Source organism: Vidua macroura, chromosome 10 (genome assembly GCF_024509145.1).
Source record: "Vidua macroura isolate BioBank_ID:100142 chromosome 10, ASM2450914v1, whole genome shotgun sequence".
NCBI lineage: Eukaryota > Metazoa > Chordata > Aves > Passeriformes > Viduidae > Vidua > Vidua macroura.
The window spans coordinates 23,597,320-23,625,216 of NC_071580.1; the positions used below are offsets into that span (position 1 = coordinate 23,597,320).

The 27,897-nt window shown below is 40.0% G+C and overlaps 1 protein-coding gene across 2 annotated transcripts in view; it reads right to left on the reverse strand.

Annotated features, from left to right (window-relative positions):
- CLSTN2 (calsyntenin 2) overlaps positions 1 to 27,897 on the reverse strand; it is a 322,525-nt gene that overhangs the window by 179,551 nt on the left and 115,077 nt on the right. For both annotated transcript variants that reach the window (XM_053985975.1, XM_053985976.1), the window contains exon 2: positions 10,311 to 10,433. In XM_053985975.1, coding sequence (XP_053841950.1) covers positions 10,311 to 10,433 — 123 coding nt within the window. The remainder of the gene's footprint in view (positions 1 to 10,310; positions 10,434 to 27,897) is intronic.

The window sequence follows — 27,897 nt, forward strand, 5'->3', positions numbered from 1 at the left end:
CAAGGAAGCACTTTTTAATCAAAAATTTTACACAAAGCGTATGGGGCTTTTTATTGCACATGATTTCTCTTTCATTGCACATGATTCCCACTGCCTTTCATGCTGCTGTTCTAGCAGGCAGCTCCCACACAGCAGCCAGTTCCCCCACACAAGGACATCCCTGAGGCAGAAATGGGCAAACATCCATTTGAGCTGACACAGCTCCGGGATTTTGCCCTTTGCTGTGTCCAGTTTTAGTGAAGTGCTGCAGAGGTGAAGCCCTGGGAGAAGAGGCCGTGCAGAAACAGCTCCCAGCTCCAGGGAAGCTGCTAGGGGGGATGTAGAAGCTTTGCTGTCCTAAATAATGCACTGTAGTCCAAAAACATCTGAAAGATGATGTTAAGTTGCTGTCATCCTTTCAATTCTAGCACGCCTATTAATTACAGTGTTATATTTAATTTCTGTCCTCTGGATGCCACACCAAATACAAGGCTCACTGCTCCTGCCTTCATTCATGACTTTTTTTCATTAGCACACCTGGAAGCTCTCCAAGGCAGGCAGCAGTAAGGAGCAGAAATCTTGTGAGAAATATCCATTAAATCTGTCACAGGCACTAACAAATCAATCAAGTACCAATGAGTCCTTCAGAAATTTTTTGAGCAGCTGGTTAAAAAGGGACCAACCTGACTTGAAAACTTTTTAGCAACAACAAAACACACCAGGCCTGACATGTTATGGTTATTATATCCACTGCCGCAGAATCATAGTTACTTAAATTTCTTTGTCATGTGACAGGAGTAAGTTAATTTTTAAATGCTTGAACTAAATTTAAGTTTGATTAACTAAATAATTTTAAAGGAAATTAGTTAAATTTAAATACAGTTTTTTATGGAGATGGATTCCTGTAACAGGTTGGCAATTGCTCTCACTTGTTAACCCAAATTATTTTTCTGTTCTTTTAAACTTTATATAAAGGGCAAGTAAGTTAGAGCACATCATGATTTTTAAAAAACAAACTAAAAAAAATCAAAAATTTAAAAATTACATATTTAAAGTAATGTAGGTTTGTTTTGCAGCCTGTTTATATCACTATGGTAATTGCAGACCACCTAACTGGAGTCACAGTCAATGAAGTAACTAAAAACCAATCACTTCCAAAAACTAGTTCTTTTTCTCTCTTTGTATAATTTTCTAAACTTCACATAAGAGACAGTGCTGTAAGTGAGGGAAACTGAGCTATGCTATGAAATACTTTATTACAAACTCAGTGTAAGGCAAGTGTTTGTGGGGATACAAAGTGCACACGCTGGTTAATTGTGTCCAAAAGCTGCTATTACACAAGAGAAATTTTACAATAATGTGCACCATAAGTGCCTATAACACGTCTGTCTGTATGTCATACCTACCAATATTTTGTCTGTTCACGCCCTCCTGGGTTTTCAGTAAGCACAGAATGTCTCAGGCTCAGCGCTGTGGAACGGGGTGACAAACAAATCCATGAAACCCCTGAGACTGACACAAGGCACTGGGGGGGAGGCAAAGAGCAAGAACCCCAGAGTGGGACCACACAGCTGTCCAAGGAAAGGATCACAGCACTCAGGAGATGACTGGAGCTGTGTGGATGGCATCAGGTGCCCATTTTCCATCACTTGATCAGCCCAGCGTATCCTCCTTGATTAAACTGGCCTGAGCCAATTCGCTGGGCAGCTCCCTGTTTGCCACCAGGGCAGGAGCAGAGTCTCTGTCGAGCCTGGGAGTGGCAGAGTGTGTGACACTGCAAAAGCCTAACACAAATTATATATTATTTTCTCAAAACATTCTGAACTCTACTATGTTTATGTTCACCACCCCTACGATGAAGGCAACAAATCAAAAAAAAAATCTAATATTGCCTCTACTGTCCTTTCTACAGTGCCTTTCAGTCTGAGAAACAAGAGTCATCCTAACATCTGACAACATTTAAAATTATATATAGACTTGGTCCATTTAATACAGAAGCATTGGACTTCATTTATAAATGGAGAGGTTGTTTCCAAATTACTGAACAAAATTGCTGTGTGCCAGTCTGGTGGCACTGTTACATCCCCTATAAACACACCTGTACCAGAAATGGTTATGGAACAGAAAACAGCTGAGAAGAGCAAATCCTCATTGTGCTGGGGCTGCACTCAGAGATGCTCAGGGCTCCACAGTCACTGAGATAAAAGCACTTGGGAGAGGTTTTTTAATAATCTAAACACAGAAAAATGGACAGTGGAGGAAACCACAAGCCAGGAGAACAAATTGGTTTGATCCATTTCACACAGTTAGAAACAGGAGAATTGAGCAGAAAATCAATGACCTAAACTACCTGTCCAGAGTTTGAATTCTTTATATTCTCCTTCCTCTTCTTGCTTCATAAAAGTAGCATCACATGCATTTTTAGGTAGCCCTAGCAAGAAAAGGGATCAACAGCAGTTTCAGGCTATTAGGAGTTTGTTCTTGTCCAGAAAAATAATTTTTTTCTTCAGCTTAGTGGAAAGAAGCAGGTTTAAAGAAAAGTGGGGGCTCTTATCTATTCCTTCCACAAGAGAACTGTTGACCAATAAGCACAAGGAGCTCTAAAGAATAAATAATTACCTATTCAGGCTGCTCTTTTAAAACATTTTTAATATTTAGAAACCATTATAAGCAAGTGGCTTGTCCCTGCTGCTTTACATTAACTCAAGTAGTTCCATTCTGAGGAAAACATTTTAAAGACTTTTGATTTTGTTTTTAAAGCAAGGTGGAATCCTTCCGTGCCAATTTTGTTGCAGTAAACTTTTAAGTGGTGAATATTCCAATTCCACTTGCTGCATTACTAACACTTCCTGGCATTATAAATTATTTTTCTAAGTCTGTATAAAGAATGCTGCATGCTTTTACAAGCAATCCTTTTTGATGTTCATCATATCCACCCAGGAACATGACAACAGAGTAACTCACACATAAAAGGAAATTATTTATGTAAAGGAGAGAGATGTAATTGAATTAATGGGGGGACCACAGATGGAATGAAAGTGTGAAGAAAGTTATTAGAGTGGAATTTCTATTATTTGACTCAGTTTGTTCCTTCCTTTGAGTCCTCACTCTGCTCCTTCATCCCTTCTTCTGAGGGTCCCTCCTGTTATTGCAGCACTGGAAGTAAAGATGGGTGCAGATTTTGGATTCTTCACACCACTGGAGAGCAGAAGTGAGCAGCTCAAGTTTACTACTTCTTGAATATCAAATAATGAATAGAATCAAACTACACAAGAAGAGAAAATGTTCTTGTTTGCTTCAACTGGCTCACCAGTTCTTCATAGACTGGAGTTATGCTTGCTGGCATAGTTATTTCAAATAATTTCATGTTACATGTTAGAAAACATTCATTTCTACCTGAAATTGTAAGAACCTAAGCAGTTATGATTTCCACTGCAATTTTAATGATGAGGGATAACTAGAGCAGTTTTACATTTTTCAGCTGCTCACACTTCTTTTACTGTATGATCCTGTTCAGGCCTCAGGTAACCCTCCATGTATCACTCAAACCATAAGAAAATAACTAGTTCTCATCCTTTTTTATCCCCAAGCAGATGAGTTTCCTACGCTGTCTTTCCTGTGACTTTCAGAATTTGAAATCCTTCAGGAACCACCTCTGATTTTAGAGAGTGTCTAAAAAGTTTAGAAACCACGCTTAACTCCATAGCAAAAATCACATCTCAAAAGCAAGTTACATCTTAATTCACACTAAAAAGTTTCATTGCAGAAAAAAAATTGTCAAAATAGTATCTCAACAAAATAAATGCTTTCCGCAGCTTTTAAAATATTTTGTTGAAAATAGAAGTGTTTCTAGTTCATTGGAATAAATGACTTTGTTTTTCAGCTGCAGATTCAGGCACATTGCAATGGCTCTCATGCAGCAAGGCTTCATTAGTTTCAAAGGAGTGTGACACAAAATCTACATCCATCCTCAGAGCAAAAGAGCAGCAAGAAAGTTTTGGACTGATAGGCTTAGCAATTCCAGTACTCCCCACTCAGGTTTCTCTTTGTGTTCTGAATAGCCCAAAAGTTCAAATACTCTCACTATTTTCCTGGCACCTTCAGTGACAATCTGTTTTAACTTACCATTTTTTTACTTAAATGGTTATTTAGTACACTTCAGGATTATAAAATGACAGAATCTGTCCCTGTCCTATTGTCTAGGGTTGCAATCCACTGTAATATCCTGCCCTATTTTTCTAAAGATCGAGTCCTGTACATAAAGAAAGCTACTCAGAAACAGTTCAAATGTATCTCAAATCACTGTTTTCCCTAAGTAGTTTTAGAAGTCCAAGTGGATATCATCAGACTGGAATTCATTGGTTATTTTCCTTGCTTCTTTCTACCTTCAAGTAATTTAGCATATTTAGGTGTAATGAAGTATCTCAATGTTCCCATTCATTATTGATTTTATCTGTCAGGAGGAACTTGGCATTCATTCCCAACCCAAGCATGTAATTCTCATTTTCTCCCTAGCACCTTTCTCCTGCAATGAAGACCCCTTAGCAGCCACTAAAAGCTCCATCAGAACAGCCTGAATCCCTGACCCTTTAGTTTTCTTTGGACACACTGGTATCACCTACTATTATTTCACAGCTGTAAAAATGACTAAGAAAGGCAATCACAGAAAAAAAAACAAATTTAAAAGCCCGCAAAGCCCTCATCTCTGAGCTTCGGGGACTAACAGAGGACACTGTGAGAGTGATTGGTTTTTTGGTGCATTCTAAATCTGAAACTCGAGCGTGTTTATCACTCTTAACTTTACTGGATGATAAGCAGCATCCCTTAAGTCAAAAACAGCATCCCCAGAATTAACTGTGCTATTACCAATTTTTTATTTTACCTTAGATTAGGAACACTGGGAAGAGATTAGGTTTTTTGCCTTTGAAGGCTGAAGTCTTAACTAATTAAGCTACAGTAATAAATGTAAGCTTGAAAGCTAGAAATTAAAAATCATTAAAAAATTGTTATAAACAACTGCAACACTCCACGGTTTTGCCTGCATGTTGTATTTTTTTTTTTTTTTTTTTTTTTTTTTGATCATGCCTCATTTTCACAGAGAAATATATAACACAAATAAAATTCTGGGCATCCTAAACCAACTCGTGTTCTAAGTCTGGCTGACAGTGAGTAGAAAGGATAATATTCAGAATGACAATTTTAGAATAACTTCTGTATTTTCAATGTTGTATCAAAAGGATAGTTGCTGTTATTTATGCCACTGCTTTTCAATACAAACAAACAAACAAGGAGGCTGGACAGCTTCACAGTCTGAAACAGAGAAATGGGATTTTGTGTTCAGTCCCTGGGTGTAAGTGGGCTGACAAGTGGTGGATTTGCTGTGGTGTAGCTGAGAATACACACTCCTCTGAGTTGCAAAAATAACAAAGAAGATTTGGAGAGTTTGTGGTTGCATCTTATAGTTTAGTGAATATTCAGGCACCCTTCCTGGCTGGTTTTGTTGTCTCCTCATTCTTTACAGTGCTTTTAGCACAGCCAAAACACAGTCAGAGACTGGGACTCCATCTGCCCAGGAGGTGTGAACTGGAACTGCTTCTGAGACACAAATTACTTGTCTGGGGGGAGCCAGACCTCTGATCTTGCTAAGAAAGGCTCTCTATAAAATTATCAAGAGCATAAAAGTAGGTAAAGATGTAATGGGCCAAGCTCACCCTGGTACAATTACCCAGCTCAGCCTCGCTGGGACACAGGGCACTCAAATGTGACTTTATCAGCCCAGAAATGGGGGCAGTGACAAGTTTAGCTCTGCTCTTTCACCTCACTGCCCTGTCTGGGAATTTTTAAAATTAGGGTTTTGGGTAAGTTGTAAAAGGTAGGCTGCTTGGCCTGCTGCCTGGGATGTGAGCTGCTGGCATTTTCCCGTTGTCATAACCATGCAGTGCCATGAGGCTGATGCTGGAAAATAAACAGCTCAAGACATGTTCCTGTCCCAACCCGCCCATGATTTGTACACAGTGTCTGGCTGGTGATACCCTGAATGTTGCCCCCTGTTTTTCTGCTTCAGAAAACACCACGAGCAGCAGAAACCTCCTCCACACCAGGTTGGTTAGGATTGCTCATGGTGCTTATAGGGAGTAACATAAAAGGCTTCTGCACAAAAAGAGTGGGAATAATCTGCTCTGCCTTGTGGATAGGACTAAAACTAATGGGCTAAAACCACTGTACAGAAAGTTCAGACCAAGCTTCATGAAAAACCAGGAATATGGTGAAGTGTGCAATATATCGCCCAGGGAAACTGTTGCGTCTCTGCCACTACAGATCTGTAAGATAAGGACAGAAAACTGTTTCTCAGGAATGACAAGGGGCCTGCCTTGGGCAGAAGCATGGACTGACGACACCCTGAAGTTCCTAACAGATCTATTTTTGCACAGCATTGCTGATGAAAGTCTTGCTGTTACTGGAATGCAGGTAAATGTCTCTTCCAAAAGCTGCCCGTCATCTCACAGCATTTTGTGAAGAACAGAATCCTGACAAACTGATTCAGTAGATCCCACCTTGTTTCTAGCCAAACTAGCCCTAAGCCTGAACTGTTGCAAATTTCTTTGTGGGTTTTGTAGGGGTTCATTTTCCGTGGGGTATTTTTTGGCCAAGGGGAGGGGAGGAGGGTCAGGGAATGTCTCCGATACCCTGCAAAAGGCTCCAGGATGCCATGGTGAGTTTAGTTATTTTAAAGTTCAGTTGTATTTCAACACCAGTCTGTGAAAATCCTTTTTGGGCCAGGACTTGAAGAACTGAAATATGGAAAACTGCTGATCCAAAACTGCTCACACTTACAAGCTTATACTGGTATTTTCAACCTTTCCTTCCAAACTAGGAGACAAAAAATACAATTGCATTAAAAAAATAAAGGGAGGTATGTTTATACCATAATAATTTTAAGAACCAGGACTTTATGTATACTTCAATTATTCACAATAAATTCATTAGATAAAGAGACACAAAAAGCCATTCATTGCAATCTTGTGAAAGTCTTCGTGCTCCAGTTATGAAAAATGCTGATCACATTTGACAGCCAGTATTTTCACAGGCACATTTAGTCCTGTTACTCTCTCCTTAGTCCTTCCTGGAAACACAGACCTGTCAGGAAGGTGACTGCACAGAAGACTCCTTTTTCTCCTGTCATCACCCTTGAGGTTAAACATTAGATAGAGGTGAAAAAAAAGTGCAGATTACAGTAATTTTCTCCTGTGACCACTCAGGTTTGACATGCACCATAATGTGTGCACTCCTAGAAAGGGTTGACAGACTTACCTTAGTAGGCATGGTGATGAAAAAAGACAGAGGCATTAGGAAAAAAGTTAAAGTTTCCATAAGTGAAAACCAAAACACCATTTGCAGTTTGGAGTAGGCCTGTGCCACAAGTAGCATTTAAACTAAAAAAAGGAGCTCATAGGAATGGGCTCAGAAAGCATATCAAAGCACTAAGGGCAGACAAGAATCACTGAATAGCAAATGTCTCTTAACAGCTTAGTTCTTCTTAGTAACAAAGCAGTTACATGGTGAAAAATTATTTGCCCAGGTGAAAAATACAAAATGCATAACTACCTGTGTACCAGGGCAAGCAGCAAGGAGCATGCTGCAAACACAAGGACTAAGTTAAGCACATGTCCAAAAGAACTACACCCTCACTAGCAACATATAAATATGGAATAAGTAAGTACAAGTTAGTAGATAAATGTATTCAATAAATAGACGTGTCCCCTACCATGACCTGTCACAGTGGTAAATCCTGTACATTTCCCTAAACCTGTCACTGAAGGAAGACCAGCACTTCCAAGGGAAGGCATTAAGAAGAGCAGGAAGATCTCACAGTTCAGGTAACATCCAGCCATGCCTCTGTACAGGTGTGCCCTGGGAACATCAGCCTGGAGGGTAACTGACACTGCGCCTTCTGCTGTGGCTCACTTCTGGTGCTGTAGAACTCCTGCCCAGCTGCAGTGAATGGCTACATGGCAGCTGGGTTGTTGTCTTTTTTTGTTTGGTTTGAGGTTTGGGTTTTGTTTTGGTTTTTTGGAGGGGATCGTTTGTCAATTGGTTTTGTGTGTGTGTTTTTAAAGTCAAATGCACACTGGTTTATTTATTTATTTTTATAAGGTAACACAAATCCTGATGGAAGAGCCATCTGCCTGTAAACTACTGCAGGGGTTGTTGCAGAGGAAGAATTCACATAAATTTAGTCTTACTACAGTTTGCTCAAGGAGATCTCAGCAGATATTTTGGCACAGATCAGAAACTGCTCTGATATATTCTTGAATCTGGGACCATTAAAAAAACAGCCAACCAACCAAACATGGAGAACTTTCCAAGCACTAGAATTTTTTTCTTCTCCAATAGTTGCACACAAATATTGAAAATATTAACAGGCTGATGATAAAGGAACTGTTGGAGCTCTGATTCTCTGTTACAATTAAAGATTGATATATGATATAACTGAAATTTCCACATTTAAATAAAATATGGACATAAAAGATATTCCACATTACCATACTATTAAATGTACAGCTATTGAATATTGTTAATATTGTACTTGTATCTGTTTCAGTTTCTCCTACTGATGCAAATTCAATTTTCCATAAAAAACTTAAATAAATTAATGATATTATGAAACCAAATATTAAATCAAAAACTACAACAGAAATAGTAAGTTCCTCCAACAATTTAAAAAGACAGGAGTTTTTTTTAAAAAGTGCATAGAGGTTTTTCCAAAAACATAGGGAATGCATGCCCTTCAAGGGAATGAAGGGTTCAATCAGCACTATAATAATATACCTGGACTGCAGATCACAAGGCCAAATATTATCAGGAAATAAACTACTAATATCAGAAAATACACACAAAGTATTTACCCTTGTAAGAAGTAGATACTTCTCAAAATATAAATACTTCAAATCAATAAATGGAGAAGCTAAATTAAAACTACTGTCTAATGTAACCTTTATCACAAAAGCCATTCTGTCTGTGTAAGTTCAGTATTTCAAAGGATGATTTTCTACATGAAAAGTAAATCACTATTTAATGAAAAATGTGTTGATTCTCCCACTGTAAAAGCTGATGAAAATAATTAGGCTAACAAATTCCCAGTCAGCAGAGTTTGCAGTGTCAGTGACAATAGCACGTGATTAGCATCTCTGAAAGGATCCTAAGGGAATGCAAGCAGAAGAACCAAATCTAAGATGAAACACTCACAGTGATAGAGGTAAAAAACGACAATGGCATCTTTTCACTAGGAATTGATCTTCATGCAGCCAAGAATCACTGGGCACCACAAGCGACAAACAATCTTGATATTAAAATGGGGGTCAATATATAAAAACCATTTGGGAGCCCTGGTTTGGCAGGGTAGGAGCTGATGCCAGTGTAAGCTTTTGGGAAAAGTGACTGAGAACAATTCTTTCAGGATACTGTAAAATGCTGTTTGGGACAAGCACTTGGTCTTCTGCTTCCTGAACATGACAGCTCCCCGAAAACAAGGATACTCACCTTTACCAGTTCCTTTCCTTAGAAAAGGTGAAGATTCTTAAACAATACCATCTTTCTAACTGCACCATCTTAAGACCTTCATAGCAGCTATCATGGAGAATACTATTCTCTCTTTTCTTCAAAAAGTATTTTTAATGAAAGAGGGAATTCAAGAGAGAACTTGCTCGACATGCAGAAGTCCCATATTCTGCTTAAGGAACTCAGGACAGAAAAAGTGTCAGGTAAAATAGACTTAATACAAATGCAAACTTGTATATGACATACATCTATCATACAGCAACCTGAGCAAAAATGTTCAAAAACTCCATTAAATTTTCTGTCCAAGTCTTGACAGTTATGAAGTGCTTACACAGTAAGATATGATTTCAGCAACTTTAAGTATTTGTCACACATTTTGTCCATTACCAGGGAGCAGAACAGGAAGAGAGAAAGCAGGGGCTGTTACTGCTGAACAAAATTAATTATGTATTATTACTTCAGGCAATTTCAATGATTAATTTCTATAAAAGCAAATTCAAGTGTAATTGTGTAATTATTGTGTTTGCATTAAAAATATGTTGATAGTGGGTGCCTGCTGTATTATTCTCTTTATTCTGTTCTGCTTCACAACAAATTCAGTGTAGGAAACACCTCATTTCAGGATCTGTGGGCCAACAGTCATGTCCTGAGTACTCAGACACAACCTTTACATGTGCCCTTCAAATTACACTGGAAATTCCTTCCTTAGAAATGCCAATAAATTCAAAATGCAGTCCACAGGCTCAAATGCTGCTGCTCTTGTACATTCCTACCTGCAAAGGGAACGGGTGCATCTTTATCCAAAGCAACCAGGGGAGGGTCCAGAATCACAGTGTCGTTGTTTTCAGTTATGATTCCATGGTACGACGTCTCAATCCAGGGTTTGTGTTTATTCACTAGAAGAGAAGAAACCACGCCTAATTAATTTGGTTTGTGTTTCATATCCATTCAGCTCATTTTATCCATAAACAGAATTTATTTAACATACTTCCAATATTAATGGTATTACTCAAAAGCCACTATCAAAATCCCTACAATAAACATTCAAATATAAAAGAAAAATGACATGCACATTGTACTGCACTGATGAGAAAACCAGCATTTGCAGACATCCCTCCAATTAAGACACCAAAATAAAAAGGCGATTTGCAAAAAATTTTTAATGTATTCTCAACTGTCAGCCTAACTAGGTTCAGACAATTTTGAAGGAAATACTTTCAGTTGCAAAGCCCTGGTACAAGAGAAGGGGCATCCCCAGAAACCCAACTTGACAAGACACAAAGCAGAAGGGTGGGTGAGAACACTCAACTCTTGGTCACCCTCTCACTTTGTATTTTTGGAACAATACCTACAATTATTTCCGTGTTTTGTACATTGTAGAGAAAACAAATGCTTGCATTTTAATTACTGATAAAAGTCTGCGCAATAAAGTAAATTTATATAAATAAATTTTATATCATTTATATAAATAAATTTATATCTAATACATATATAAAATATATATTATATATATTTTATATAATATATATATATTATCTATAAAATTAATTTATATAAATAAATAATAATAAAATAAAATTTATTCACAATTTAACCAGGCGATCCGAAATTTTTCTGGAAAAACCTGTCCTTCAAATCCAGCTGTTGAACATTTGGATATTTGGTCTTGAAGCACATAGGAAGATCACACAAAAAGACACTTTAAGGACAGGTTACACTACACCATCAGATTGTCTTACTGCTGAACCCTCTCCATTTACACTCCTCTCATCATCCATCTCCTACTGACTGGAAAGGATGAAGACACAAAATGAAAAGGAAGGGGGAAATGTAAGAGGCTTAGCTTTGCTCTAGTTATAAATTGAGCTTTCTTCCTGCAGGCACAATCTGAATGTTATGTCACTGGAACTTCTACATAAGGAATACAATGGTGACAGCTAAATGAATTTCAGTTTGAAGAATGTACTCCCCCAGGCAAGAGGGAGCACTGCACCAAGGAATATCTACCCCATTTGCAGCAAACTCAGATGCAAGGTAATTTCTATACCTATTATAAAGCTGTGTGTACCAGATGCTGAGGAAAATACCTGGTGAGTTAACAGAAATCACCTCAAAGATGGAGAGTTGACACTCAGAGTGAAACCAAATTTAAAAAAATAAATAAAAATAATTATTAAACCAAACAAAATCCACAGATAGAAACCTAAACTCTTTCCTGCCTTGTCTTTTGTAAAACCCCCAGACATCAATGAGATTCAAGTTTTTGCCTTTGTGAAGAAAGCAGCAAAAACCACCGAGACAACAGAGAGGCCTCTGGCCACAGGTAAACGTGGGCAATTAACAAATTATTTTTTTCACTGGCCATTTGGGAAAAGCATACAAATATATTTATGGCAAATTGAAGTCCATTCTTTCCCTTTCTTGCTTCTTTAACCATTAGGAAACTGTGGACTTGGGAGACTGATCCTTCTAAAGCTGAATTATTTTATATTCTAGCACTAATCTGGGAGCTTTGAGTTCATTCCTATGGTGCAATAGATCTTCTTTCAGAAGAAAGCATACTTATCTTCACAGTAGTTAGTTTTGCCCATTTTTGCAATAACTAAGCAACAGGAAGATTAAACTGGGGATGTGTCAGGGAAAGGTGAAATGGGAAACAGGGATCTCAAATCTCTTTATCTTGTAATGACTGTACAGCCAGAGGAGAGATTGGTGAGTTTATGTAATAGATGAAGGCCAAAAGTCTTGTTGATGTTGAAAAATGAGAAGTGATGGATGCAATTTCAGGGTTTTTTATGGCATTTGGGATTCTGGTTTGCAGGGCAGTTGAAGTATTCTGCATTTATTAATGGAATACGTGAATTGCCTGAGCATGCAGACACACCAGTGTGCTGCAGTGGCACTCAGCTGTGGCTCACAGGCTCTGAGGGACACAGGCTGCACTGAGCCAGAGGGCATCCCTCAATTGCAGGCAGATGCAATTGAACCATAATGAGACAGTAAATAGGAACTCACATCAAAAAGGAACTTCCTTATGCAACTCAAATTTCAAGTACCAGATGCTTTTCATTCCTCCTGATTCTGTTAATGGTCTGAGCTCTTAAAAAAACAATCAAGCAAATAAAAAAAACAAACAAGCAAATAAACACAAAAAGCACCAAAATTTCTTCTTACTGATTCCTAGGGAATACTTTTGATGGCACTTTTACTTAAGGAACTCTCAGAATACAGTGAGTGCAATTCTACCAGCCTCAGCTTTCTCCAGTTGGTGTCCAATGAGCAATAACACCAGTCAAATGAGTGGCAGCAACATCATTCCTTAAATTATATTGGGGGGAAGAAAAGCAAAGAACATTATGAACAAATGCTACAGTTTAGACCTTAAGAGACTGGTATTGGGAAGAGGAAAAGAACAATAAAGCAAAAGCAAAACAAAATAATATATCTGAAACATAAACTTTAAGGAATTTTGAGATTTTCAAGGAGTTAAGATTTTAGTTAGAGATAAGCTTTACTAGAGTTAATTAAGATAAATGAGTAGGTCTTGATGAAGTTAAGAGTTAGTAGTTAACTAATAATTGATTGCTTGTCAACACAATGTTTAGTTAGCTGGGTTTATAATGAGGAATATGGAAACTGACAAATAGCTTTTAGGAACATGAGACAATTGTGGGCCTCCTCTGTTCTGAAACCAATTGAAGACAGGGAATGGGAGTTCTACCAAGGTTCATTTGTCATATTTGCATTGAAAAGGTAGAAAGGTCAGAATGAGGAAGACTTCATTTACTTCCTCATTTCGGGACCCCTCCCCATGAAAGGGACCAGTGACCCATTTCAAGGAACAAACTACGCATGCTTAATAGCTTTTGGAATGATTAGCATAGGAAGCGAGGAATGGGATGTACCAAAATGATGAATATGTATTTGTATTTTGGGTATTCAGTTCTGGTGTGGATAAAAGGACTCTGTAATCATTGGAAAGGTGCGGTGTGTATTTGGGAGCTATCCCGCACGCTGTCCGGTGCCGCAATGAACATACACTTTCTAACTTTAAACTGTTAGAGAGTTTTTGTCTGTCAGAGTTGGATATCGGTGCTAGATCAATATCCATATTTCTTTAATAAATCATATCAAATTATTTGCAAGCTCTTATCTTGGAGATGAATTTTGGAGATACATCCGTAAAAACTATGGCTATATAAGCTTTGTGTGACCCATGGTGTGGAAATGTTACTAATAATGGAAAACATCCATGCTCTTTGGGAATGCAAAGCAATTCTATTGCATCAGGTGATCTCTCTTTGAATATTTTCAACATCATGAAAATTATTGATCCTTTTGCACTGTTTTGGATACTTGCTTTAAAATATGAAATCTCTAATCCTGAGATGAGCAGCTGGTGTTCTGGCTGGGGGGTTGTTTATATTCTCCCTGCTAAAGGCTGGTAAAATCTTAACATAGAACTAAGTGCAGAAACCACTCTACAGGCTTTCATAAAATAATAGATTATGAAGGAAAAACCTTCATAACATGATCAAGGAATACTTTAAGTTTCTTACTCTGAGACAAAAGAACAACTACAAAATATTCGACTGGTTCAAGCCAGTGTTTATCCACAGGTTAGCACAGCTCTCTAATCTCTCGTATTTTCCTATCCCTATGCAGTGTCTTCAAAAGAAGAGAATTTTCAAAATTCAGAAGTGTTTTGTCTTGCCTTATTTGAGCTACTGATTCTACTTCAGGATATATGAGTCGGATTTTAGGTTTCCAAAAACATAGTAGTGCCACACTGCATTTATTTAAATACCACAACAAAAACGTTTTACCATGCTGTCTATTTCAGGCTATATGAAACTGTATGCTTAACTAGAAAAGAAAAACAAAATTCACATTATTGAAAAAGTTCCATAATTTTGATTATATACAGTACTTATTAGGATATTTTAAATATTAACATGCATCCTTTTTGGAATTCTTCAAAGTTTTACATAAGATGGGAATTTTTCATTTCACCTTTAACATGGAAAAGGCAAGAATGGTTAAAGAACATTTCAATGCTTCTCCACAATGTTTACAAATTCACTGCATTCTATAAAGTAAAGTAATAGGCAGGCTACTTTTCTTTGGTTTGCATTTACTAAAGATGATGGAAGAGATCTATACCTAGATTTGTACGTGAAGTTTCAGGAACTAAAAAAGCAGAGCACTACACAGCCAGTTAAGCTCAAATGAGCAAATAAGCTGAATAATCATCAGGTAAGAGTTATACAAAAAAACTTTTCCGTCTTAAGGCATATTAAGTTGTAGCACACTGATAATAACTCTAGGAAGAAAAAAAAAAAAGGTTTTGTCTTCCTCACAAAAGATCTTCTCTGGAAGCATTTATTGTCTCCCATTTCCCTGCATTTGCCTAGCTGGGTGGAAGCTGGAATCAGTACAAGGCTTGCATGAATTCACACAGATTTAGTTGAGACATAAAGATACCCATGTTGTGGGTTGTCTTTTTCAAACTTGCCTCCCTTCCTATAATTTATTAGTCATTCATATAAACCCATACTATAAATAATTTATACCATCTAGGATAAGGCAATTCATCTTCCTTTATTACAGCTCGAGGTGGATCCATTACAATTTGTCTGCACTGTCCACAGGGCATTTCCTGCTCTGTCCCACCCAAGGCTGTGACCACAAGCCTTGGGATGCGGTGGAACCACCGTGCCAGGAAAGGGCCCCTCTGTGCTCCCTCTGCAAATGCCCAGGAGCGAGAGCACCTGAGCACGGCCGGGGAAAACCAACCCCGTTCTGAGAGTCCGAGGGAACCTTGTGCCCCACGACTGCTGTCCTGAAAGTCAGCGTAAGGACAGCCCCAAAGGAGACATGAGCACAGAGATGAACACAGAGGAAGGCCCAGATGACGTTCAGAACCTCCAAACCTTGCTGACCTCGTGCAGTGTATTCAAGACTGCAAGACATGCACGGCACTTCCCAAAGGCAATCACAGGCTGTGCGTTAAATCCTCCAAGTCCTCCAAAACCTGCGAGCAGTGGAGGTTTTGTCAGTGCAGGAGCATTGTAATGACAGGAGTACAATAAGGACAAAATGTATGAGGCCATCATCTTATGAGCAAAGCCATCTTTCTCTAAGCTGAGACAGACATTTGTTTGGGCATGGGGAGAGGGGCAGTGGGTGGGAAGAAGCACAAGGGACACATTACAATGGTATTTGCAAAATTCAGATGGTTTCTGACTCAAATCAGTTAGAAAATATTGCTGATCGAAAAATAACACATTATAAAAGAATTATAAAAGAAAAAAAAGTGACTATTAGAAGATTTAACTCCTGACACCAGGGCAGATTCAATATTGTCAGTTGATTTAACTGACGATTTTTAAATTTCAGGCAGCTAAAACCTGAGGTAGCAAATTATAATGGTTAAGAATTTCTTAATGAATGCAGAAAATTTAGGCTTTCTTACCACCTCTTTCAGCTCTAAATCTTTTCATCTGCTAACTTAATGATCTTCAGCTCAGCCTGCTGGAATCCTGTGTAGGTGCCAAAGGCCTTCCCCTCAGAACCACTCAAACTAAGGATGCCCAGGAAGCCTTTGAGGCACACAGGAAATCCCATGAACTCCTGCAGCATGTCAGACTGAACCTCCTGCCTGTGCATGCTGCAAGCCCTCCACTTGAACAGCAAGGCATGCTGCTAGAGCCCTGCTGGGGGCTAGAGCCCTGCGGGGGGATGCTGCACAGCCATTCCCAAGGGATGCAGCTGCCACAGGGACAGCTGCAAGGCACAATCCCCCTGGCTGGAAGAGACCCGGACCTGGACAGCACTGACCTGGCAGTCACTCCTCCCTGGGGACAGTGCTTTCCTGGGTAAACACCACAGTGACACCTGTGGGGTCAGCAATGGCCACTGCTCGGGCTCGTTTTTCAGGTGTTCCAAAGGAAATGGCAACTAAATCCACGATTTGCCCATTGCTGAGTTTCTGCGAGCTGTTCTCTGGAGAGCTTTAACAGCCCTGGGCTCTGGACCAAGAAGGAGAAACTTGAAAGAGGGTGAGGTCAGAAGATGATTTTGACTCACAAGCGTGGCTCGTGCTATGGTCATTCTTTGATGAACAAGCGAGAAGTTTTGAAATCTCATAACCTTGAAGAGAAATTCATTGGAGTCTCCAGCAGCTCCAGTTTCTGGTAACTGCATGTCACTACACTGAAGTATTTCACAGATTGTGGTTTACTAAGTCCTCATCACACAGGTCATACATGCGACTGTACTGTGCACAAGCAGCTTTATAACAGAAGAGACCTTAATTCCCCCAATTTATGTCATGAGATAGAAACCTGGATTTCCAGAATGAGTCAGGAATAGAAACCAAAGACAGCAGCAAAATCCCAGATCTCATAAAGAAGCAGCTAAGAACAAAAATGTTCAGAAGATAGGCAGATTTGGGGGCTTAGGTCACTAATGAAATGAGGATTGGAGCTTGAGAAAGATTTAAGACTTTCTCTGGAAGGCAGAGAAAACAAGGACATGGATTTTTGTGTGTATTTTTGAGGAAAAAGAAACTAAGTAAAAAGTGGAAACTGAAAATGTCCATGAAGTAGAAGAAGTAAATAAATGTTTGCATTTTACAGGATTAAATCTTTCTCAGCATTAGGAAAAAAAATTGAGTCACTTTATCAGGAGGAACTGTGTTTCCCTACCTACAAAAACCCTGAAAACTTTCCAGAAAGGTTCAGATATAAAGCACATTTTATATGCATTGCCAAAGACAAATTGTAGAGAAGAAATTTATTCTGTCCCACACACTTTGTTCTCCCTGTGATGCCATTGCCTGAATTACTGAAATTCCAGTAGTTATGTTCTGGCTTTATTTTTAGATAGACAACTTTAAATTATAATGCTTTATGTGCTTTTACATAAAATAATAATATGAAACTCCTGCCCCAATTAAGGCAATGGGAGTTTTGACATTAAGATCAGTTAAAGCAGAATTTACATGATTTATGATGTGTGAATGAGATGTGAACTCTTTGGAGAACAATTTAACTGAGCAATACATTATGGGCAGTGCATCTCAGCAACATTAAATTACTCAGTGGAGCTCCTGTGGATACCTTGGCACTGCTTTGATTGTGCTGCACAGCAAAACCTATTCTGCATCAACACACTGCAGTAAGTTTTCTGCCATAGACACATTTTATGGCTCCCTTCAATAATGGCCTTTCAACAATGACGTTCCCATCAACAAAATTTGTTCTTATATTAAAAAAGGAGCAACATTTGAAAAGGAAAACTCTTTTGTTAGTAGCTAATTCTTATTACAAACTAATTTGACCAAAAGCACCAAGTGCCTTGCCTAATAGACTTGATAAAATCAGTAATAACACTGCTGTTGGCTCTTTCTAAAGTAAAATAATATACTCTGTACTTATTCTGACATGCTGAGATGTTTATGTAGCCATAAATATGATTAAAATTCTCTTGTAAATCTATGTGTTTGGGGTTTTTTGTGAGTGGGGGAGAGAAACTTCTTGAGAGCGAGCAAATTAGTATTACACATTTAACAGAAACTTCGTGAATGCTTTGCTCAACCCAAACCTGTGCTGTTCAGCAAAAAACAATCTAGCCACAAATTTTGTAGAACTCCAATTACAATACTGAGATGTAAAACTTTCAGCAGCATTTTTTACTTCTGACCCATATTTCTGGAGGGCATATATTGAATGTTCATATGCATACAGGAATTAGTATTCCTGTATTAGTATATTGTCTGTCTCATTGCCCTCTTTTAGGGAATGGACCACAGAGTTGTGGTCTCTGGGCCTTGAAGTGCCTTTAAGCTTAAAAGTTATTTTAATTAACACAAAAGACATTTCAACTCCTTCAACAACATGTCGTTATAAATTTATCTACTGATAGTTGTCATAACAAACAGACTTCAGAGGATGCAAGCCTGAATTCTGAGCTCCCAGTTTCCATGCCTCAGCATTAAGAGCAGGAAGCTGCACGTGTCCCATATCTAAATTGGAATTAGGGGATGAGTCTGTCCCACAGCTATCCACGGGAACTTTAACAGCACCTACTGAAAATTACACACTTAAAAATCTTGGGGAAAGTATCCAATGATTTAAAAATCTTTTCATTGATGTTTCAAGGGCACAAAAAAGTCACAAACAAGATGTTTGCCTATGTATTTACTTGTACTCAAAAAGCATTTCACTTATTTGCTTATCAATGCTGATCTTCAATTCAACACGAAATGAAGATTCAATTCACTCATGAACAGCTTCATTCTCATTTAAAAAGACATAAAAGCTTGAGATGCCCAATATTTAACCCTTCCATCATTTAATTTAACTTCCTGCACTATTTAATAACTCCACGCTCACTGTATGAAGCTGCCCCAGTCTTACACACGTTATGTCTTTCGTTTGCTGAAAGGTGTTCAGAACATGGATTTATTTTTCCATTATGAGCATTGATAGCAGGCATTTTAAATTAACCTGACTCTTGTCCTTATTCCTTAAATAAACAAGAATGGAGTGAGCTCTAAAGGGTTCTGTCAGAGCTGACCAGGGCTCCCAGCACTGCTTCACTGACTGGACACCAACGCCTTGCAAATACTCCACATACTTCACATAATTCTAAGGAACACACAGATCCCCAGGGAACAATTTTATCATCACACTGTGCTTTCATAGGAAGCAAAACAAATCAAATACAGTGGCTATGCAGAAAAGCAAGGGCAATCCCCTAAAAGCACCAAAGACAGACCTCACCAAGGAGCTGCAGGCCTGCAGGATGCCCTGTTTAACTGAAGAACTAATTTGCATCTGTAATACCCCCCTTACTGCCTGAAATACCAAAACCAGGGGCTTCCAATTGCTGCTATTTCTCCTATGAATGTCTCAATTACGGCATCTCTAAAGTGAACATTACAGATACTACAGAACTCGAGACATTTTAACACTGGCTGAGCAGATTTTCAAAGGTTTTTCATCACCTTATCATTCAGATTAGCACGTTTTCCTTTGTAAATAGTACCTTGAGTTGAAGTTTTAAAAAAGGATATTAAGGTACCTTAGGTTTTATGCAATTATATCTCAAGAGTTTCAGCAATACTCTGTAGCTGAGAACAGTATTTTGAAAAATTCCAAGTTAAAACCCCCATTATATCATGAGGCTAAAATAAATTTTAAAAAATCTTTAAAAATTGTAGCCTTTATAAAATTTCATGCCACGCTATTTTGATAGCATAGACTTGAGTGCTATCACAAATTTAATCTCAATGAAATCCTATGCTCCTACATATGAGCCTAAACATTTGGAAATCTTGGGAAATAAGATAAATCCTAATGCCATAGATTTTAAAGGAGTAAGTAGTTTATTTTTTTTAAAAATAGAAGAAAGTATTGATTTTCATCTTTTCATTATTTGTTTAAAATTACAGATTTCCATACAGCAGAGGCTGAAGGATATTGCAGTGGAGAGAAGCTGATCATGTATAGGACAGGTATTACTGCAAATTACCTGTCCTCTACTTCATCCAGCAGATCTTGAAAGAAGTTACCCATCTTTTTCTTTCATATGGCCACCACTCCTTCCAAATGAACCATGTTGGTTTTGAAATTTTGACTGCACTATAGAAGAGATGCTTTATTCCCTGATGAAAACCAAGGATCTCCAATTATTTAAGAGGAAGTACTAGGAAGAGTGCAAGAAACTGAGAGAGATTGATAAATTCTAGGCACGTTTGTGTGGGCAAAGGCTCATGAAGCTGAAAGGTCAGGGGAGAGATGTGAAAATGCACAGAAATCCAGAGCTGGGAGAATGGGAATCCTTTTGAGTACATATCCTCTGATTGTCTTGCACCATTTGTGCATTATGGGCAGACCACAGGGGGACTGCAGGTATCACATTCAGTGCTCCTCTGCAAGCTGTTCACAGGTAGGGTGGCACTGCTCTGTTCCATGCCAGGCACAGGGTCATCACAACCTGTCCAACAGCCATGGACCAAACCCACAGATAAACCACAGTGCGTCAAAATAACTACCAGTAATGCAGGCAGAAGGGCACTACAGAGAAACACAGCAGAAGTCCACTTGCAAGTATTTATTTTGTGTTCAGTCAAAATGCGCCTCAAAATAAATCTATTAACTGACTTTCCATCCTCACTCCAAATCTCTCAGAGTATGTCTTTAAATGGCATTTGTCACATGGTCCCACACATTAATAAAACAAGGATTGCATAAGTTTTACTACCATCAGTGCACCAGGCAGTGTCAGTTGATGATGGTGTTCTTCTCAGTCCCAGCAGAAAGCAGGAACGCAGTAAATGACACACAGGCAGGACAAAGGCAACACTGGAGTGTCTCCTGCTTTGATACCATTCTCTGCAGTTCTATCCATGGTGGTCATTTCTGACAGGCTCTCTGCTGTGTCCTGAAGAACTGCTGTTCTTGGGTTTTGGAACAGAGCCCAGCTTCTTTGCACTTTCATACAACAGCTCTTATTAGTTTGTGGTCCTGACTGAAGTTTCTATACACTCCAAAACAAATAATGATCAGTCTACCCTCCAAAAATCCATGGGAATGTGGCTGTTCCAGACATTGTACGAGTCAAGACCTCTGTGTTTCAGCTCTCCAAGGCAGAGAATGCCTTAATTCCATGGGCTATGGAATCCACACGGTGAACACATTTGACACCTTGCTTTTCATAACTATTCTGCATTCTTCAGACATATTCTAGCTACACTTTTGTTTTTTCTACTGCATTTGTTTTCTTTTAACAGCTGAGTCTAGACCTACAAACTGCCTGAAAGAAATATGTTTTTAAGCTTTGATGCTGTTTCTGATTATAAATAGCTCTGACTTTATAACAAAATGCTTAATTTATTTTTATGCACCTCCTCATTATCAATGCAGTCTTTTATTTTTTTCCAAGGCAGTCTTTTCTCTCAGTACATTTTCTACAGATTTAAACCTAAAATTATCACTGATCCTATATGAATGGTTTACTCTTCTCTCAAAACTCCCTCACCTTTTTTTTTTTTTTTGCATTTCAACCTGGAAACAGGCTCTTATTTTTCTTTCTTCTCTCAACATCCTCAAGTGTCTCCTAATTGCTGAGTGTTTTGAAACATATCAGTCTATTTACATAGAAATTATACTGCCAACAGCCAAGTTTTAAAATGCAACTCTTACATTAGCAAGTACTCTTTCTTCCTACCCACATTTATGAATTTAAATAACAAATCCTGAGTACAGGTGGAGCTTGGGGTGAAAGTGTGCCACAATTTGCCTGCATTAGGAGTCAGACTTCCCAGAGCTCCAGTCAGAGCTGGACCACAACCTTGCAGTAACAATTAACACATTCTTGTCCCCATATGGATCCAATGACAGCACTAAGATGCTTTTTGTATTACAGCCTCTTTAGGAATGAGTACAAACTATCCAATTCCACAACAAGGTAAGACAGCTTTCTAGCTCTCTTAAATATTGGCTCTGAATCTGAATCTTGACTCCAAGGAACCTCCCTGTACAACTGTCCCTCTCATGTTAGACAGGTGAGGAAGGAGATGTCCAAGTAGGGAAGGTAAACCTAGAGATCACCTGAATGTGAGGGTTGCCTTTTCCCCTCCCTCTGTTTCAGTTAAAACATAACCGAAGCCAGTGTTCCGGGGTCTGCACAGCCTTTCATCAGATGCCAAGATAAATATCATTCCAAGGTTTCTTTTAGGACTTCTCCTTCTTCAAAAATTTGTAGTCCCTGCTTGCGTTTCTGCCCTCCTTGGGCAATACCAAAATTTAGACTTTTAGACTTGGGGCACACTGTACAGGGGATCCCACAGGAAACAAAGAACTGGGGCAAGGCTGACCAATCTTCCTGACTGTACAAAACCACGCGATAAAACCTCCTCCTCCTCCTCATTAAAAACCTCATCAAGCCTACAGCTGGGTTACCCGTGGGAGGTGACGAGGCAGCAGGTTCTGTGGGATGGGATATTCACTCACTCGCGTGGCAACCAAGGGACATCTGCCGCAGTAATTCCTTCTTGGCAGCTGTCCCCAACAGCAGGCACGGGGATCCACCAGCTCCTCCCTTCCAGCCGAGCCCTGCTGCCTGCCAGGTGACATTCCCAGCCCTGCTGCCTGCCAGGTGACACTGCCAACCTGGGAACGGTGCCCTGAGCCCACCAAGGTCACACGTGGCTCATGAGGTTTGGGCAGCAACGAGGGCCCAAGCAGCACTAAGGCAAATGAAGGAAAATGAAGAAGATGATGGACAACTGCTGGTCTGACTCTGGGTGAAAACCGTTCTGCCGTGTTTCAGGCCAGCAGGCACTCACACAACAGTGAAAGAATCAAGAATCGCTGCTCAGCCAGACAGGAGCTCCTGCCCTCGGGCAGCACAATCCCAAGGAATGCTCACTGCTTAGGAGGTGACAACTGAGCTGCGTTTCTTCTCCAAAAATGAAAATACACATTTGGAGAAAACACCTGATTTTGAGAAACACTGGAACATTACATGCAACCAGTATGTTTTCCTCCAAAACAGGCACTATATAAAACTGGAATAATTAATTGCTCACAAGAGCTTGATAAAAGTACTTGCATAAGATACATTCTTTATGTATATATATTAATTAATTTGTCTGTCTAATCTCAAAAATAGCTAAGCTACCATTCATTGCTTATTAGTATTCCCCGATAATTGAATAGATCATTTCCTAATTACTGCTGTCTGCTGTAAAAAGTTTCCGGGGCTCCAGCGAGTGTCAAACAAAAGACTGACTGATGGAAGAAAAATGAAATTGCATCTTTCACCAATTTGGTGTTTTTTTAATTAATTGGTTAAGTCTCGTGACTAAATATCTAACACTATTTTCCCTCATCACTCGGTCCCTAATTACCAACCACCTCTATGAATTGCTAATATGAATGATTTTGACCTGTGACATCTCAGCTTTTGTCCTACAGTACTGCAGATGGGACACATTTTATTACAAACTTCATTTCATGCTTTTTATTGTGAAAGGTATGGAACACTGAATGATAATTATATATTTTACAGTTCATTCATTTCAAACTGATCATTTCATATTCATTATTCCAGTGACAGACATGTCCTGTCAGTTTTACCCCTCATTATGCACATAATATCTGCATTTGAGCAAGCAACAGAATTTTGAAAGGAGATTGCAACCAAGTTTCCATTTAAAAAAACCCCGCTAAAATTCAAAAAGGCTCTGCTAGCTTGTTACATTAATTTTTGGGGCTGCTGTCAAAGAAATAGCTGATTAAGTCACATTTCTGATATTATTTACAACCTGGTTAAAAAAACTACGTTTGGGCAAAAAAATATACAACTGTATAAATCATTCTTATGAAATCTGAAGAAAAGGTTAAAGCTCCTGAACATATTTTCAAGAAATGAACTTGGACTTCAATTTTTCCTAGTACTTCAGATCTCACCAAAGAAACATTATTTTTTGTATTGTAAAAAGTCACCCTGGTGATAGCCAGTGATTACTTGAAAATATGTGTAACATAAAGGAGAACTTTTTCTGTGCTTCCTAAAGCAACTACTCCAGCCAATTTCTATGTTCCTATTTTAAGCAAGAGCTCTCTGGATACTCTGCTTTTGAGGCTCCTTTCACCAGAAATAATTGCTGATAATCAGAATCTCTTCATCCATTGATTGCACTGGATATATTCAATGGTATATTCAAAGACTGTTTGGCCTTCACAAAATTTGGGTTGCTAAGAGAAAATTGTTCTGCTCTTCCTTTTGACATCTCCAAGAAGAGGTTCTGGCTCCAAAATAGGAAGTTATGATATAAGAAATATGGCATGTTAAACAGAAAATATATGGAAGGAATGAGTACAGTTGGAGAGCAAGCACACATAAAAGACCAAACCAGATCCGCCTCAGTACCAGCCAAGAGAGGATGAAATGAAGCTTTGATGACCACAGCTGAACCACATCAGTGACCAAGCATTTACTCTGGGTGACACAAAAGGGACCAAGATGAGACAATCTGTTCAGTCCTCAGCCTGGTGAGAGCCTTCTCCACCAGTCTGTGCAGACCAGGCAGCTGTGGCAGAACCCAAACAGTGGGGGCACCCCAGACCACTCACGCTTCCCTGACAAGACCCAAGATCTCCACAAAACAAGTCAGCCAGGATGCAGAAGAAACTGCCTGAAGCTATTTAAATGCAGAAATGACACCATATTGTAAGTGGTATGTGGATTTCTCTCTCTTGGGGTTCCTATACATCAGGGTGACCCCAAAAGAGATCCAAAAAGAGTCTTTGCTTCCCTAGCCCGAACATCGCCAAAGAAGAGGTCTGGAATGCTTCCAGTTGCTTTTTCAAGGTTGTTTATTTCTTCTTATCTATAATATTTTCTCTCTGACCTGCCGAGGTCCTCTCAGCAAGGCAGCCATGGCATTCTGCTCTGCCCTGTCAGGCAGTGTTTACCTTTTATATCAAAAGTTACGTATACCATGTTTACAATTTATTACCAATACCTAACATTTATGTTGGACAGTGCGTCCCTACCTTAAACCAATAGAAAAGTGTCACCATCACAGCAAGACATGGAGGGCAAGAAGAAGAAGAAGAAGGTCAGGACACACCCAAATCCCTCCATCTTGTCCCCTGAACCTCTTATCTTAAAAACCCCAAAATTCTATTTTTCCACCCTGTGTTAGTTTAAGTATCACACTACTAAAACCCATGTGGCTTGTAATTCCTCATCCAGAGTTGGTAGTTTTTTCCACAAGCTAAAATCAAAGCCACAGGTGTTTTTGACTTTATGCCAGGGTGTGGCATAAAGAGACCCCAGCCAGGGTCTTGAGACAGCCAGGGCAGCCAGAGGGATTCCTGGACTCCGACAGTGGTAAGGCAAAAAAAGGTATTTTTCAGGGGTCAACACTGATAGTTGCTTATTGCCTGATTTGGAGAGACCAATGCTTGAAAGAACGACAGAAGGAATGAATTAAATCACAGTTATTTCTGTGATTTTATCTATTTATTTGCATTTTGAAAAGAAATGAAAGTTCTAAAGACCTCACCCTGCATATATGACCCCCTATGCAATAGCAAAAAGGTCTGGACCAGTGATGTCCTCATCTGAACTGTACAACATTCACAAGTTTTATCTGATCTAAAAGCATACTTGTACCTGCCCAGAGCCTGTCCTGGATAAAACTCAAAATAATCCCACACAACTCCAGGTTTTTTGTGACTTTGAAACTTCATTCATTCAAGATCACACTTAAAAACACTAAAATTGTTATATATTAAAATGCAACAAGAAACAGCAGAGCTCCTTCAACGTTTGGATCACACTCGGGAGCCCAGGAAAGTGCCGGCAGCTACATAAATGCAGAAATGACACCACATAATCATGTAAACATGAATTTAATAAGGCTGATGCAGGGATTTGGCAATTGGCTGTGTTTATATCCGCACATCTTCAACACTGCTTATCAACCTTTACTGCTATGGCAGAGCTTAAAGAGGCGGGGTACAAAAAAAAAAAAACAAAAACTAAAAATCCGGACTAACTTGCCTTTGGGGAGAAAAAAAAAAAAGTATTTTCTGTTATTTGTGTCCGTAATAAAATCTACAAGTTCCATTAACTAAAGTCATCTGCCTGGCAAGGGTCAGGGGACTGCTCTGGTTCAGCAGGAACAGGCAGAGGGGCCAGTTGTGTTTGACTGCTCTCATATATGGGCACAGAAAGGAGGAAAACCCTGCTGTCAGAAGGGACATGGAACTGAGCAGGGCTTGGCAGCCCTTCAGAAGCACCTTCCCTTTCAAAGCAGTACTTTGAGTGCCTTTACATCAAGGATGCCCTTGAAGCTCCCCCAGCAGCAGCAGCTCTGCATCCCCACTGCCCCGCGGGTTAGACCCGAGCTCAGATGGCACAGGAGGAACAGCAGGGCCCACACGTGTGGGAGCTGAAAGGTTCTGCAGAACATGGCTTGGGAGCCACTGCCAGACACACAGCACACACATGGAGCTGTGCAGAACACGGCCTGGGTGACACTGCCAGACACACAGCACACACATGGAGCTGTGCAGAACATGGCTTGGGAGCCACTGCCAGACACACAGCACACGCACAGAGCTGTGCAGAACACGGCCTGGGTGACACTGCCAGACACACAGCACACACATGGAGCTGTGCAGAACATGGCCTGGCAGCCACTGCCAGACACACAGCACACACATGGAGCTGTGCAGAACACGGCCTGGGTGACACTGCCAGACACACAGCACACACATGGAGCTGTGCAGAACATGGCCTGGGTGACACTGCCAGACACACAGCACACGCACAGAGCTGTGCAGAACATGGCCTGGCAGCCACTGCCAGACACACAGCACACACATGGAGCTGTGCAGAACATGGCCTGGCAGCCACTGCCAGACACACAGCACACACATGGAGCTGTGCAGAACATGGCCTGGCAGCCACTGCCAGACACACAGCACACACATGGAGCTGTGCAGAACATGGCCTGGCAGCCACTGCCAGACACACAGCACACACATGGAGCTGTGCAGAACATGGCCTGGGTGACACTGCCAGACACACAGCACACGCACAGAGCTGTGCAGAACATGGCCTGGGTGACACTGCCAGACACACAGCACACACATGGAGCTGTGCAGAACATGGCCTGGGTGACACTGCCAGACACACAGCACACACATGGAGCTGTGCAGAACGTGGCCTGGGTGACACTGCCAGACACACAGCACAACATGGAGCTGTGCAGAACGTGGCCTGGGTGACACTGCCAGACACACAGCACACACATGGAGCTGTGCAGAACATGGCCTGGGTGACACTGCCAGACACACAGCACACACATGGAGCTGTGCAGAACATGGCCTGGGTGACACTGCCAGACACACAGCGCACACATGGAGCTGTGCAGAACATGGCCTGGGTGACACTGCCAGACACACAGCACACGCACAGAGCTGTGCAGAACATGGCCTGGGAGCCACTGCCCCTCCCAGACACATGGCACACCGTTATCCCAGTGTGTGTCCACACATTTTAATGAGATGCCGATGACAGAGGGAAATGATGACAAGCAAGCTGCCCTAACAAATGCTGCACATATTTTCATCAGCCTTACCATTGATACTACACTGCACATTTGCATAACAAAGTGTAAAAACATGCTTGTATCATTGTGAGGGGCAACACGGAAAAAAAAAAAAGTCACTGAATTTGCTTGGTATGGCCCTTATTAGTTAAGCAATATCACAAATAAGAGTCATGCTAATCGAATCATTTATCTGCTCCCTCCTACCTCCCACCAGC